Below are 16951 nucleotides of genomic sequence, written 5' to 3'. Positions count from 1 at the left end.
GAGAGGTGTTTGTATTACACTGTATATGCCTGATATGTGAGTGTGTTTGCAAGCATACTACAATTACCAGCCTGTGTGTGTGTGTGTGAGTGCCGTCTTCAACAGACAGATGTTGCGCTCCCCGCCCTCCACTCTATCTAACGTGTCTGTCTCTCTCAGTGGACGGCGAGTAGTAGGCAGCAAACGCACTCAGTGTAATTAAGACAAATTAGCCCGGATGGCAGCTTGCAATAACAGCAACATATGTTGGGAGGTTTGTGTACAGAAGAATACAATCAAAATCATCATTAGTAAATCACTAAACAGAGGCACACTTTTCACCTTGTGGAGCTCGTGTAGATTAATAAGATGCCTTGATATGTTTAAATGTGCTGATTCCTTTCTCTTTATTTACACTTTTTTTCACTTTTATTTCATTTTTAACGTTCTTTCTCACAATTAGCACCACTTGTAGCGTTAGCATTTGTCCAGTGAATTTACATTTACATAATAGTTATAATTTCTTAACACAATAATCATAGATTTGAAAAATGGTGCAATTCTTAATACAGTTTTTGTCTGACTCCGTGTTGTGTTAAAGGTAAGTACTGGAAATAAAGATGCACAAACCGTCTGTGATGTCACCATCAGGCTTTCTGAGGAGCCCTGTGTGTGGGAGGCTCTGGCCGGTGCCATCTTGGAACCACCTATTGCCAAAGAGAGAGAGAGATTAAGCTGCATTACATTACATTATGTGCATTTTCTTATATATTAAGACGCTAGTGGTTGATTTAAAACAACAACATGAATGTCTGGGTTCCTGAGTGCTAATAAGTAATATTTTAGTTTTATGCAACTACACTGGCCTTGAATTGCCAGTCATTTAGCTGGGGCTGCTTTTCAAACACACAAAAGCTGCTCCTCATTTGTAATTGACTTTTGTCAGTTTTGTTGGCAGAAATTAAAAGCTGCAATTATCATCTGTTAGCTCTGTAAGCTAATGCTAAAGCCTCAATAGCTGTTTTAGCCCAGTTCCTAAATACGCAGACTTAATAGATAATATAATTCCAACCGAACAAGCCTAAACCTTGAAACCCTAATTGCTAAGATGCTTGTAACTACTTTTAATTTAGTTATTTATATTCACCTCTCCACTGCCTCTTTCTTTAATGCTCTTTGTTTTCCTCGTCTTCTTTCCTCCCCTTCCCTCTCCGTCTCTGTCTTGCTCTATCGCTCTCCATGTCACTCCCCTTCTCCTCACTTTTCTCTCCATCTCCCTCAACATTTCAAAGGAATGAATTACTTTGGGCTGTCACTTGGCCCTGGCCAAGAATTCATTTTTGTGGGTCAAGTGTTTCAAACTGTCATTTTTGACAGGAACCATCTCATACAATAACTACATGGATGGACCTTGACTTGGAGTGCTTTCGTGTTTCTCTCTCTCTCTCTTCCTCCTTCTCTCCTCTTCATATGCATGCTAAAAAGATATCAGCCATTGTTGGTAAGAATGAGAAAGATGGAAAGATTGAGAGAGTCGAGAGCCGTGAAAAGGGCGGCAAAGCAGAGAGATCAATACAGGATTCATAGATTCAACTCAACCATATATGCAAAGTTATACGAAGAGTGAAATGTCAAGAGCTCTAGTAAAGAAACATTGGAATGAGAAGAAAAAGGAAGTTACTTACTACTTACGACATCACTCACAAAAATCTTTGACCTAATGGGTGAAGTCAACTAAAGATTGAATTGAACTGATTGTAAAGCTTGTGTGCGTGTGTGTGTGCGCACATGTGTGTGCAGGGACAGCAGGGCTTCAATGGCATTGGACTTGAGCAGACAATCTATTTACAGTGTGCTCAGGGGAGCTTATAAACAAATGTTGAGTAATTTCAGCCAGGAGTAATTACCCTTGCCGCTGACAAGGAGAGTGTGTTAGCACTCCCCTTCACCCTCGGCCCTGTCCAGAAGGCTTCCAGCACACACACACACACACACAGACACACACACAGCCATGCACAGATGCACATCCACACAGTAGAACTTCCTCAAATACATGTGGCGTCTGTCCAGGAGTCGATATCACCTAGCAAGCCTCATAATGGAGGATAAGATGACAAAATACAGCCGTCTGCTGTATTCAAGTATTGCTAACCTGCTACACATAGCAAGCTACCTTTACACGGAATCACTAGATCAAGAAAAAATCATCCAACAACCAACCTCAATTGTAAAGTAGAAGGGGATCCTCATTTATACATCTGCGTATTAATATGTTTACATCCGTGGCACTGTTGTGTCTTCATTAGGATTCTGCAAGCACAATCATGAGGCCAACAGATCATGTTATTGAATCAGAAAAAAAAGAAATAAGCAATCAAAGTCACATTCACTGCTCTCCATTGTTTTACATTTTAATCATTTGCACAACTTAATTACAGGATTGAAATGTAACTAACGAAGAAGCAAATTAATTTTCACCTTAACCTCTGAAAGCGCAGCAGGCCAGATACAGGCTTTATCCCATCTGATCGATTATGATCTCTCGGCTCGAACGGAATGGATTCCCATGCAAATTCAGCCGGATCAATCTGCATTCCCGTGGAATCGATGCCACAGCTTTTCCAGCCCTTCCACCACACTGCTGTGTAATTAGGAGATGAGAACATAACGATCATAAGAATAACACACAATCAGAGGAGATTATATGAAATCAAAGCAAGGGAAACTTTAGTCAGACTCCGTGAGGAGCTTTAAAGGCCTCAGCAGAGGCCTTTGATAAAACTGTGCAGCTGCTATAATTAAGGCAACACTGAGCAGAGTGGTCAGCTTCATCTTTGGTCAAAACTAATATGTAAACCAATAAGCGAAGGTGAGGAGCCTATTCTTTGTTCTTGGTAGAGGTTAAACAACACGCTCAGGAAACTTACATCCTGTACTTCAGCTGGGAATGAAACAGAGGTTATTGGAGAGAAAGTCACATTTTCACATTCCACTGAACCATTTCAATGTCACACTTGTCTACCGTGTCCTCCACATCATATATAGAAGGGAAATATGTCCTATATCTCCTGCTTATGGAGAACATCATTTGCATTTTAACACATTATGTTCAATTCAGTCCTGGCACATTTCTGTGTGTGTGGATATGCTACACCTATGTTTCTGCGGAATGCAGTGCACACTTCTTTGTCCTGTCTTTGAACAACTTTTTTTTTTCCCCAGCTGATATAATATGCTGGGAGGGTGGTGGGCTACGTTAAACACCATTGTGTTTCCTTGGCTTGTGGACTGCAGGAAGTTGTGCTTGGCACAAGGCCCAGAAGCAAGGTGAGGACAAACACTCCCAATAAACACTCACTGCCATCCGCAAGTCTGCAGACGCGTATCTGCGACATAGTACATAACAAGGTAGCAGGTAATGTGTGTGTGTGTGTAGGAGGGTGATTCGGATGAGCGCCGTGGACGCATGTGAGCACGTGTTTGAGCAGGGTCCACCTTTCATCTGCAGTGAGATTTGGAAGGGCTTCACTTTGCACAGGCTCCTTAATTCTCACTTAATTCATTTGTGCTCTAGATTCACTTGGCTGCTGGGATAACCTGGGAATGATAATGAAGTGCAGGGGGAAAGAAAAAGGCAGAGAGAGAGGAGAGAGAAAGAGAGGGGGAGAGGGACATGAAAACATCACAGCGCATGGCTCCTTCTTCTATCCCCCCTTTGAATGTGTTGGGAATGGATTTAGGGCTTTTCACTGAGTCTTTTAAGAGAAGATGGATCTTATTAGTGCTGATTGCTAGTCATAGGACGTTTTCAGCCTCAGGAGCCCACCTTACTTAACCCTTTCAAACATGCAAAGGCACTGTAGCATTACTAGGTGCTGGGGTTTGATAGCGTTTTACCAAAATCTGAATTTTTTCAAATGCATTACCAAATTCACCCTTATTATTTTACCTTATTTTCACCCATTAGTAATCCACCTGTAATTGTGAGCTGCAAAAAAATCATTGTTCTAGGTTTGCTATTATCTGGTTGAGTTGAATGGGCCTTGATGTCACCCTGTTCACCCTGCCAGCTGAATCATGGAGTCTGTAATATCTTGATTTAATGATTTCCTTGGGCCTTCACAGCACAGACATCCAAGCTCATCCAAGACGGATCTACAAGCACAACAGGAAACTCTGTCACAGATGTACAACTGATGTTGTCACTCACACACTTGCTAGACATTAACAACTATTTGTTTCCCTATTCAGAAAACCTGTTTCAACCAGCGTTGCCTAATTGAAGTGTACCCATGTCTTTGTTAAATAAGTATTCTTAATTGGTTCAATTACTTCTCTGTAACTAATTGATCTTGCCTGAAACAATGGCACCAATAGAGTAGTCCCAGCAGGACACGGGCCTCCCCTCCAGCAAAGCAAACGCAAAATGCTGCCACTAATTGAAATTATTTCGATTAATATGGAGCCTAATCGAGGCTAACTACGCAGCATTACAGTGGGTCATACCGTCATATTCCTGTTCTTTCAGTCTCCTTCCTGTTTTGACCCTGCACCTCTGTGTTTTGACAGTCTGGCCCTCCTCAATACACAAAGCAACAATTCATCCTGCAGAGACGAACAAGCAGACACGGGAAGAAGAAGAAAAAAAAAGAAGCTTGGAGCGGGGCCGATCGATAAGCAGAGTCGGAGCTGTGATTTATTTACCGCTGTGTGTTATGTAGAGGCGAGAGGAGGGAGAAGAAAAGACTTCTGATATGGCCACAGGCAGCCGACATAATGGGGCCCTCTCAATCTTTACTGAGTGGCTTGTTGGATTGTCAGGCAGGTTTCCGCCGGTGTTCAAAAGCGCTATCCGATCAAACCCAAGAGACGCGGGCGACCAGACAGATGATTACTCACTGTAAACGATCCAGGAGGAGAAAAAAGAGAAATAACTACAGCGGATATTGATGACTCAATAGACTCAGTGACAGACGATTCCATTTGTGTCTAGATAAAGTGTTGACTGTCTTGGATCAATCATAATATAGGCCTCTTATTGAGTATAAAAACCATGTTTAATGTCATTAAATCTAGATTGAGCTTGTCCCTCCCTCCTGCCTCCCCTTCCCTCTTTCCTAGAAGCTCGCACATATCTGGCAGCCTGCCTTTTACAGTACAACCATGTGAGCATGAGGCAGAAAGACAGTGGGGGAAGGGGATATGAGTTGTGTTGTTGTTGGTGGTGGTGGTGAAGGGCGGGGAGGGTGAGGAGGGGAGGAGAGGCATGGGTGAACAAGGGGAGATGGGAGAAGAAAAAAGAAACCTCGGAGGCAATCATTTCTGGCAGAGTGGTGGCAGTCAGAGTGTGTGCGTGTGTATGTGTGTGTGTATGTGTGCGTTTTCTCTCTCTTTTTTTGTAATTTCAGACACTTTCGACGTTGCCAACGCTCAGCTAAGGCCAATAACAGTTTACAGACTGCTGATGTCATCACATTTTGACAAACTTCTCAATCTGGATTGACCTTCCTGGCTCCACAAACACACTCACCTCTCTCTTCTCTCTGCATCTACTCTGTACTCCTCCTCCATCTATGCACACAAGCCACCAATAGCAGTGGTTGTTTGTGTTTATTGTAGGGATCAGACTATGAGAAATACAGTATTTACATAATAGCTCGCTTTTAAACTGTAATGTGGAACATGGGCTCAGTGAAGTCCGGTAAAGATGTGCAGGGACTTCTTGAATTCGCCAAAACTATGCTCAAAGAAGGAAAGGCCTTATGGCCAGTAAATAACACCAAGTAAATTCTGTTATGCAGCATGCTAAGTTTTGGAGTAAAACTGACCATCCCAATATCCCAGGAAAGCTTTGAGGGAATTTCTCCAAATTTGCTTCCCAAACTCAAGGATGAAATCAGCATCACCAACCTGTATGAACCAGGAGATGGTGTGATAAACCGCACATGGACATTCACCTTCCTCTCTTTCTCTGCAACCATCCCACTATCCCACCCGCCCCCCCCTGCTGGAGGCCTTCGCCCTGGGGCCAACCTGACTGACAGCTGTTGATTTGGATCTCCATCACGTGCCAGATAAAGAAGGGATTCAGGACTCATTCCTGTTTCTCTCTCTCTCTCTCTCTCCCCCGCTTCCATTCCAACCTCCAACGCAATTCCCTGGCACCAGACTTCTACAGGGCCCTCCTAATGAAGTCATTCCCTGTACAAATGATTGGGTGAGATTGCCACCACCATCACCACCACCGCTGCTGCCGCCGCCACATTTCAGGTCTCCCATCCCCACCCCCACCCCTACTGAGTGTACTCATGTGGAAACAGCAAGTGGTTGTGTGCATCTATTCGCTTCCTGTGTGTGTGTTTATACATCTGCAGCACATGTGATGTGTGCACATGTAGGTGTGTGTTCTTAACTAAGCTAACACAGCCTGACTGCTACTAATTGGATGTCTCCATCGGCAGTTATACACCATGAGGCATTATGGCTGAGAGAAAAATCATATAGGAAACTACACCTCCAACACTGTGGAAAAAATGGAATGATTACAGCAGCAAGGGATTCTCCTCGCAGTAAAGGAAAACATCAGATGATGATCAGATCATGCTGCTTGTACAGTTTGTGCCATGATAAAATCAATCAGAGAGGCAGAGTTATTCCAAGCTGTCCATCAATGTCTGGAAAGATGAAAGGCTCTGATGAGTAATGATCAGAAAAAGGTAGACAGCTAATGAATCTCTCATAACGTCAAAAAAAATAAAACACCCCCCTACACACACTCCTGCTTTTGTGGAGGTCTCTTGCACAGCCTAATGCACATCACAGTCCCTGATAGTTCACTCAGCAACACCTTCTCAGTAAGAATCCTCCAGAGACAACCTCACTGGCTGTCAGTCGGTCGGTCTGCCACTCACTGCTAACGCGACAGCCCGTCCCCGAGTGCCTGTGAACACTTCGCAAGCACCGCCAATCTGACAACAACACAAAAAAAGAAAAAACAGCAAGAGTGTTTCTGAAGGTACCCTCCTGTGACGCTGGAAAAAGACTCGTTTTAAGTTTTTTTTCTGCCAAGGGAGGTGGGCATCGGAGTGAGGATGACTCACGTCTGACTCCCTGTTAGTGGTGGGGCTGTGCGATCAAACAGATCTGATTTTTGGCACCTTTGAATCTGGATGATGGTTGCTCAGGAGCCTCGTAAGAGGGGAGTTGGACAGATAACAGCCAGCTGTTAAACCTAAAGAGCATCCCTCATCCTCTATAGTCAATGACACAAAGATCAGATGGATAAGCCCTATTTAGAAAATTACATTATTAATTATTATTTTTTCCGATTTGAAAAACTTACTTGACACTGATAAGTGTCAATTAATGAGTTTATAACCCAAAATTTGCATGACAATAAATGCAATGCATTATCAATATGCCAACATCATGCATTATTAAAGACGCATGATACCATTAACATAATAATATATTAGCATAATCAAGGCCATCATTTGCATGTCAGATGTAAACCACACAGGATGTCCATGCATCAGCAAAAGAACAATTCAATTCCTCTACATCTCCAGCTTCATCAGCTCCAGTCACATTAAGTGCGTTTATTATTCTGATTCTGTGGCTTAAACATGGCTGCATTTAGGCTGCAAACATTTATCTGATGGCTGCAGTTTATGTTTTATTATTAATTAATGATTGAGCATAAACCTTATAAAATGGACTATAGCATATGACATGACTAAAATGCTACCTTTCAATATTGTAAATAACGGGCAAAATAATAATAATAAACCAAATAATAAAATAATTATTTTACAGGTTTTAATGGGCATTATGTTGCTCCGCGAAACTGTTAAACTACGCCCCCTACTGTCCAAAGTTAGCATCTACAACAGTACTGCTTCAGCAGAATATTTAATTATATTACCATTTTACCATTTTTTTTACAAGTTTTAATAGCTACAAACCCTAATCACACGCCTCACAGTTGTCTGTGAGCACGTTAATATTAGCAATGACAACTACGAAATACTATGTATGCTAGTACGAAACTGCTAGCTAACATACTTATTATTGCATAACATTAACATACTTATTGCACATAATTATTAAATGTGCACTTCCTTTTGCTGAGAAATGACTTGTGGTTTGCGTAATTATGATATGCTCTGTTATTACAGCAAGTGAATAAAGAGAATTGTCAACAAGAGGGACGAAACTTCCGACCGTCGCCATCACGGTCCCGCCCGCATATCCAAATATGGGCAAAGAGGTGGAGCGTCAGAGGAGCCGGCACTTCCGCATTTGAGCGTTGCCCCGGATGTTGCAGAACGTGATTCTTGGAGCAGTTTGTCACAAACCACACATCCTACGACGGATTTTACAGCAGTATTACGTTTTTGAGACACACGATCAGTAAATAATAAACGCTGTTGGAGATTTGTCTGGATCTCGGAAGCAAATTCAGTTGAGTTTATTTTGTGATGGAAAACTGTCAGCTGTGTAACTCAGGTAAATATATTTTAGCACAGATACATAAAAATACAACAGGCAAACATAATTTGGAAACAAGATCAATGATGTACAGTTATTATTAAATACAAATTGTGAAGTGTTTTTTCCATACTGGTAGGCAATATGATTAATTACAGCTGTATATTAGAATTCATGGCAGCACATTGGTATTTTTTTATCATTAAATCAATAGGTATGAGTTCTCAAGTTATATTCAAAGTGAAGCAATGTGCCCCTGATAAAACAAAGCAAAGGCACTTAGCATGTGTTCTCCTAGTTAAGATTCCCTCTCAGCAGTAATACAATGTTTCTGAGTGTCTGCTGGAAAACAAGTGGAAGGTCAAGAACACGAACAATAGATGTTGATTCCAATTATGTGTAAAGCATTGAACAAGATGCGCTAATGATGGCGTTGTCGGGAGAAAAAAGGTGTTTATATGCTACTCTCCCGAAGCCTGTGAAACAGTATATTAAGCAAAGGCTTTATTTCCATAAAGGCTGATAAGACTTCAAATGATTCACTGAAAAACAGTCCTGGCATCAGCACAGCAAAGCAAAGCAGCGTGTGTATTTATCTCTCCCAACGCTGGGAGACAATCAAGACAAAGATGATAGCACATTTTGAAATGCAGCACAGAGACATAATGAGATTGCAGCTACTTCAGAACAAAACCAGACAAAATGCTTTTTTTTTTCAAAAACAGCTCCTTGTTTTATTCACACACACCAAAAAAAAGCCATCATTTTCAATTAATGAAGCAGGGAATTGAGTCCGAGGTCCTGCGGGATGTGGATTAACCATGATGGCTTGAGGGCCCAATCTCACACCGGGTCTGCATAGAGGAATTTCTCATTCAAGGCCTCCACTGTACACCCTCCCCTTTCCCACTACCTCCAACTCATCCATCCATTCCTCATCCTAGGGTGAGTTGCTTCAGTGTAGACCGCTATTAGTGGTGGGGGGAGATAAAACTGTAAGTGTTGCTCCCAATTAGTGCATCAGTGACCGCTCTGTGCCTCCTCCACGGTGAGGCCTGCAAGGAAGGGGAGGGGAGGAGGGGAGGAGAGAGTGAAAGATGGGAGGAAGGATGATGGCTCTGGAAAGGAATAAAGGAAGGGAGTGGGTGAGAGAGGTTGATAAAGAGATGAAACAGGAAGGGGGGAGACTGAGTGTATAGGGGTGAGGAGGGAGGAGACAGAAAAGTGACTAAAATGGCTTAAGCATTCATTTTGAGTGGCGAGACAGGTCCTATTAACATTTAACAGCGTTTGTGCAACTTGGTGTGGAGGTTAGGATGCAAATGAGGAGGAATTAAAACTGGCCAGAGGTTTGTCATTGATGGATTGCAGTCTGGCGGTACTCACCACTTCCTAGTGTCCATCACAGACGATTACTGTATAATTAAACCTTATTTCTGGACTCTCCGGCACATAATTACTTGTGTGGGAATGTAACCATCATCTAAAAGCTCTAGCAAAATGCTTTAGCATTTAGTCTGGCGAGGCTGCAGTCATTTCAGAGAGCAGCGAGACAGATAGAGCCATCTGATGATCGGCAAAAGAACAGTCACTTTTAATAAGAGGTGGGGAAAAAATATTAGGCGACAGTGTGCTGATTATAGGAAAATTAGGCTTTTAAGTGGTAAAGTCCTTTGTGTTATTTGCATAATTTATTCCAGCTTTACCCCCTGTTCAACCATCTCTGTGTTTTTTTGCGAGCTGTGGGCAATTTCCTCTCATATTTGAATAGATTGCACATTTAAGACGTACTTAAGGAAAACGATCACTTTGCATATTTTAATTGTCGTGCAAAAAAAAAGTGAGCAAAGGTGTGAGGCATATAGCTTATGGAGTGAGGGGCCCCTTTAATGTGAAGAGGACACAGGCAGTGTTGTAGCAGATAACCTCGGGGTGCACACACACACACACATATGCAGGCCTCATCCGAGCCAACGTAAACCTTTATGAATTAACACTGAAGTCTGGCAAAAACTTAAAAACATAAAACATAAGGTTCTATCTGATGGACAGGAAGGAAAAAAATCATGCGGTAAATTATTTCTGATCATAACTATAACATGTTTCAAAGTGGGAAAATAAAGGAAACAGCAGCCCTCGCTGCACTCTTAACCTCCGGCGGAGTGTTTGAGTTTTCACAGATAATTATAGAGGCTATACAGCAGCTTCCCACACCTCACCAGCAGCACGCTATATAATGATACCTTGAAAAAATGTAGCGGGCAAATGCACATCATTTTCATTAAGAGTGCTCGCATAATCCGAATTCTTTGTGATGGAGAAATATAATTAATGCTTTAATGTTTTGGTCTTGCCAGTCTTAGCACAGCAAGAGAAATGAATTGTTACATTTTAATGAGAGAAGCGACAGCGCCGGCTTCCTACGGATGATTTTATAATTGCACACAAGGGTGACTAACTCAAGGCTCATTAAGGCGATTTTTCAGCTGGTCTATTTTTTTTTTTTTTTTGGCAGGACAATACATTTATTTTTCCCCTTAATGTGACCAATGACAATACAAAAAAAACAAGATATAATCTCCCAAGAAAATGTCTTTAATGAATTGTTTGTTGCTGCTTGTACCTCAGATTACATGAAAATACATTGACTGCAAGTATGGCAACATATTCACACATATAAACAAGTGGTGCATTTTTGTATTGTATGTATAAGTATGTACAACAGAAACACGTTACACTCTGGTTTTAAAGTTGTGCAAGTGTGTTATATATACTAACAATTTATAAAATTCAACACACCAAATAATAAAAAAAGGAAAAAGTGTGCCCACTTATATACACATTCACACGCGCACCACCACAGTAGTTCACAAAAGATTAAAGCAAATGTATTGGATTATACATTTCTCGGTCACCTTTAGGTTGACCCCCAACACCTCACAAATCGCTTGTGTGTTATCAATGTGTGAGTGCGTTTACGCCTGTAGCTCAGATCTGACACACAGTGACAGACACACACACACACACTTTGTAGGCTATGCTGCAGCCCGCGGTTGCACCATCAGCTAACGTTTTAAGTACAGTCATCTGAGGTAGACTGCGCAAAACTTCATGGTGTTCCTCTCCTTTTTTTTTTTCTTTTTTTTTCTTTGTTTATTTTTTGTGTTTTTTTTCCCCCATATATTTTTCCACAAATATCTGACATTTGGAAAGACATAAATCAAATACCACGTGTGTGTTTTGTAGCCATGAGGTAGAAATGCTTTAAAGAAGAACTCTGTTTTTAAATTTGAAATAAAATAACATAAGAAAAAGCTAGATTTACACACCATGTAGAAAAAGACAGACGACAAAACACAAAACAAAGTGAAGCGGCGTGTTTCAAGTCGTTTGTGGAGGATGAGGGGAGAGAAAGAGAACGCCTGTGCTGCTGTTGTGTGCTCTGAAGTGCATTAGTAGGTTTTCTGTCCAAAGGGACTCTCTCTCCAGAGGATTTGCTGACAGAAGGAATTCTGGTACAGATTGTTTTGAGGGTGGTTTTCTGACGGACCACTCTGCCCCCCCCCCCACTTGTGCTGCCGCCACGCTGCCTGCCTGTCTCTCCTTTCCGTCAGTTTTGCTGATGCTCAGCAGAACTACACCCCACACACACACACCCCACACACACACACACACACACATCAGGTGCTGCACTGATGGTGCCGATGAGATAGCAACACTACATGTAGCTCCTACATTTGTACGTGTGTTTTCTAAAAGCTGGCTGATCATGGGTTTGGATAAATGGAATCTCCTTCAGGTTTAAACAAAATAAGTGCTGCCAGTGGTACTGAGACATGTTTAACAAAACACACACACACACACACACACACACAAAAAAAATGCTTTAGTGCTCGTGCAATAAAACTCCGACTGCCTCAACGGGAGAGCTGAAGGACGGCAGTGACGTGGAAGAGACAAAAATACATTCCAATGCAACACAATGGGTGACAGATAACCTTAAAGACTAGTGACAACACTCCCCACTTATGGCGGGGACCAAAGATACTCAGATTATGTGCTTTACAGAAGAAAAAAAGGGCTTGAGTTCACTCCAGTGTTCGAATGATCTTTGCTTAAAATACCATGTACCATAATAACACAAACTGCACTACAGAGTCAGTCAACATGGCCGTCCTAGTATGACCTTTGACCTCCCATTTATTTCCCACTCATGTAAGATACGTAGCAGATAAATGTCTGATTTAAATAAAAGGATTGGTATTTATAGGTTATCCAGCTCTAATATTTCAACCTAAAGTCCAACTGGAATCTTTATTTGATTTTTTTACATTATTAACAGATTGTCTATGAATGGCTGTTGATTGAAGAGGAAAAAAGTGTTTATTAATGTTGGCACGTTGCCTTTCTGCTTTCACAGCTGTTTTTTTTGTCTTATTTTAGTGTAATGAAAAATAATTAAAGGTGATTTCAGTTGGACTTTAAAACCAGAGAGACACTATTAACTTCTTCAGTGTTCAAACAGATGTAAATAGAGAGAAAACGGAACGACACAAATGTAAAGATTATTTTAAGACAGGCAGTAAATTGTCAATGATTTAAGAATGTTTTGAGGAATCAGTTTGGTGCTTTCTTGCTCAGATGTAGTCTCAGAGAAAGTTGACTCCCCTCTCTGATCTGCAGCCATTCATTCCTGGCTCTAACTAGATGTCGACATGTGTGTCTCAGTAGGAAAGCAAATTACATATTTCTCAAAACATTCTCAAACCCGTTCACCCACAGCAGAGACAACCTCACCAACAGTTTAACAGATGAGCTGATGTTTTGCGCAGAAGTTAGCTGAACTAACGGAGCTTCCATGCAGCCTAACCATATAGCCTAGATCCTCTAATATAAACAATTATTGTTGCTTTAATAAATGTACACCTCCCACCCACCCCCAGCCCGTCTCTCACCCCCAAACAACTCCCGAAAACAACAAAGCTGGGCAACACGGTTTTACATTTTGTAAGAGCAGTGGAAATACGTTTTAGGATTGGTCAAGTAGAAACAGGCGGCGAAAGCACCTGCTGTTAAGGAAAGAAAAAAATGAGAAGACATTATGCTTTTTCGCTCACTGTAGATCATGTTCTATCCATCAGAACACATCTAGTACATTCATCGTCACCTCTTTGCTATTTATCCTAGCCTGGTGAGGTACACCTAACACTGCCGGATTCTCCTCTCAGATCTTAGTGCTTTTCTTCGAAATATCTTGAGGTACTGTACAATTCACAAACGTTTTCCTGAGAGTTATTTGTTTGTCACGTTTGTTTGCTTGTTTTGCAGACACAGGATCAGAAGAGATGCGTGTGAATCAGGGCTCAGACTACTGCCGCCCCCAACAGATTTACTGCTCTTACAGTAGCAAGACAATAAAGGATGACTGACCACCACCATCACCGACGGCGACAGGTGTCAGTCTGCGTTTTTCAGACTCTCCGCTGGAGTTTTTAAAGCTCTTAATTATCATCAGCTCATGCCATGAATGTAGATTGTGAGGCAAATAAAGAAAATCAGAAAGCACCACTTCAGGCACTTGGATAGCCAACTAAATCTTAAGAACAACAACATAACAATATATACACACAGACACTGGAGCGTCTCTCTTCTGAAGCCAACTTGCTTTGCAATGTGTAAACAATGCTCGGCTTTCTGGAGCGTCAAGCATTCAAATTAAAACTCCTGCTCGTTAACTGCAAAACTGCCAGTTGTCTCATGAAATCAGGTCTCCCGGTGCATCTCAACCCTGCTTATGAGAACTCAGTAGGCTCGTGTTGGCCTTCTGTGTGCCTTTCCCTCCAGCACAATGCTTCTGCCCTGAGGGGAGGAATTGTGGATGCCTCTTTTTCTCATGGGCGGAATCTATCTTTTCACTGACTGCAGCCGAACATTTTGTTCCACTCAGTGTAAGTGTCAATCTCTTTCTGCGATATACTGGCTTGGAATTTACAACAGACACTCTCAATGTCCTGGTATGTGAGGGGCCTAATCTGTCCCCTGGGCATCATACCCGTCATGTCCATGCCCTGTGCAGAGACGTGTAACAGACCCACAAGGGCTTCCTGACACAGCCTGGCCAGATCCAGGCCAGAGAAACCCTCGGTACGCTGGACCAGCAGCGCCAGCTCGTCCTCGCTCAGGCAGTATTTGTGCTGAGATTGGCCCAGGTGCTGGTTTATGATCTGGTGTCGGGCCGAGGTGTCCGGCAGAGGCACCAGCACCCTTCGACCAAAATACCGTCGCAGCCCTTCGTCCATGTCCTGCGGTCTGCTGGTGGAGCAGACCACCAACACCTGGTTGCTTCCGTCTTCACCTGAACCCATGAGAAGCGAGTCCAACTGGGCGAGTAGCTCCCCCTTTAGCCGATTGATAGGGCTTTCTTCACTGAGGTGAGCTGACAAGAGCATGTCCACCTCACTGATGAACAGAACCGAGGGCTGCCGGCAGCGTGCCACCAGGAATGACGCTCGGATAATTTTTTCCCCGTCTGCCAGCCATTTTGTGGCCAGTGTGGAACCACTGAGCTGGAGGAATGGCGCCCCCAGCTGACTGGCCAGGCAGCGACCCAGCAACGTCCTGCCGCTGCCCCTGGGGCCAAACAGCAGCACGCAGCGTGGAGCTGGTCCTAAGCCGCTGAACATGTCTGGACGCAGAATGGGCCACAGGACCTCCTCCTTAAGGGTAGCCTTGGCCATTTCTAGACCTGCAATGTCACACCAATCCACCGGAGGGCCCTGCTGCACGATTTCCGAGGTAACCATGTCCAGAAGGTGAGGGTCACTGGATTTTAGCTGTTCTTCAGCAGGCCGGGAGGAGGAAGAGGAGGAGGAGGAGGAGGTAGTCCCTGCGGCTGAGTGAGAGATGTGGAGACGGTGATCGTCGGCACCTTGCTCACTGAGGGAGGGAGAGGTGAAGCTGGCGAGAGAGTCTGCAGAGCGGGACCCCCCCAGGGTGGAGGAGACGTAGGCAGGCGGAGTCAGCGGCCCACCTGCGGCCTGGCTGCTGTACTTCCTCTGTTGCTGCTGCTCTGATGACATCGAGGACTGTTTCTGAGCATTAAAAGGTAAGGATGACTTTTCAGCACTCCTGTCAAAACCGCCACCGCCGCCACCACCGGCGCTGCTGGAGCCTCCATTTGCACTGCTGCTGTCTGCTATCCTGTACATGGGGCTCTCAGCTGAGCTCCGTGCCTGGCCATAGCCAAAGTTACCATAGGAGGAGTCTATCTCTCCCTGGCCTGTCATGTAGAAGGCTTTCCTCTTCAGTGAGTTGGAGGAGCTACTGTTGAGAGGGGTGGGGGCGATTGGGGTCAGGTTGTGGCTCTGGTATGGGTATCCAGGTAAAGCAGAAGAGGGAGGAAGGGGTGTAGGTGCAGCAATGCCTGAGGGGAGGTATGAGGAAGGAGGGGGTGCTCCCCCAGGGCTGTATCCTGGCCCGACTGAGGTCTGAGCCGGGTAGCCTGCTGGGGGGTAATTATAACTAGACAAGTTAGGGGAGCCTCCATTGTAAGCTGGGACTAAAGTGGGGTGGGAGGGTGGAGGAGGGGGTGGCTGCAGGAGCCCAGAGCTGTGCAGTGGGGAGGGAAGTGCTGGGGCGGGGGCTGACTGGGAGCTGTAACTACTGTGCAGGTAGGAGCCGCTGTATGCGGGGCCATATTCCTGAGAGGGCATGGAGGAGGAGTGGAGCGCTGTGGCTGTGTGGCTCCCACAGCTGCTGCTGGAGTAGCTGGGCTCACTCAGGGTGCTGGACGCCAGGCCCGGGGAACTGCACATGCCAGACACGACCTCTGAAGCCGCCGCGACCCCTCCCTTTCGGACGGACACCCCCTCTGGGATACAGCTCATGGGGTAGACGCCATCCTGCCAGGGCTCCGATTCAGCTTTCCGTCCATTCATTACTCCGGGCGCCTCAGAATACGAGCCTGGCATCTCCAGAATGCCGGAATATTTCTCGGCGTACTTCTTGAGCAGGTTGGAGGCGGTGAGGGCTGAGATGTCGTCATTGGCCCAGGCGTACTGGTAGGCGGCAGACCGCTGCAGGTGGCCGGGCACCGCCCTGTACGCCTCAGCCTTGTGGGCGGGTGAGCGCGTGGTGGAGGAGATGTCGAAATGCTGTTCGGCCCACTGGCTGTGCTCCGGGGTCCACTGCATCTTTAAGCCTGAGGAGAAGAGAAACAGAGACGCGTTAAATCACTGACACACCCAAATCCTTTTAGCAATAATTAAAACGATAACACCTTCAAATTGTCAATTAAAAAGGTGATATCTATCTGGAGGCTTGTTGGGGTTTGTTATGCAGCCATGCATGAATTTTTCCAGTTCATAAGGACTCTGTCAGAGCGTCGGCAGGTAGAGTGCGGTACGCAGACACAGGCGGACGGCTGGTTACGGCAGCCTAATGCACCCTGGCCAGACCAATAAGACAGAGGCATTGAGGGTCA

The 16951-nt window shown here is 44.2% G+C and overlaps 1 protein-coding gene across 1 annotated transcript; it reads right to left on the bottom strand.

Moving 5' to 3' along the window:
- Positions 1–14381: 14381 nt before the first annotated feature.
- LOC114432197 (fidgetin-like) lies at positions 14382–16664 on the bottom strand. Its single transcript, XM_028400063.1, has one exon. The coding sequence runs from the start codon at positions 16659–16661 to the stop codon at positions 14382–14384; it is 2280 nt and encodes a 759-aa protein (XP_028255864.1). The 5' UTR covers positions 16662–16664.
- Between the last annotated feature and the right edge of the window lie 287 nt (positions 16665–16951).

Source organism: Parambassis ranga, chromosome 2 (assembly GCF_900634625.1).
Source record: "Parambassis ranga chromosome 2, fParRan2.1, whole genome shotgun sequence".
NCBI lineage: Eukaryota > Metazoa > Chordata > Actinopteri > Ambassidae > Parambassis > Parambassis ranga.
This window is presented reverse-complemented; position numbering and strand designations above follow the sequence as displayed.

Bases quoted from the DNA above. Each gene is read 5' to 3' on its own strand.
- LOC114432197 (XM_028400063.1), bottom strand. From the start codon at position 16,661: ATGCAGTGGACCCCGGAGCACAGCCAGTGGGCCGAACAGCATTTCGAC.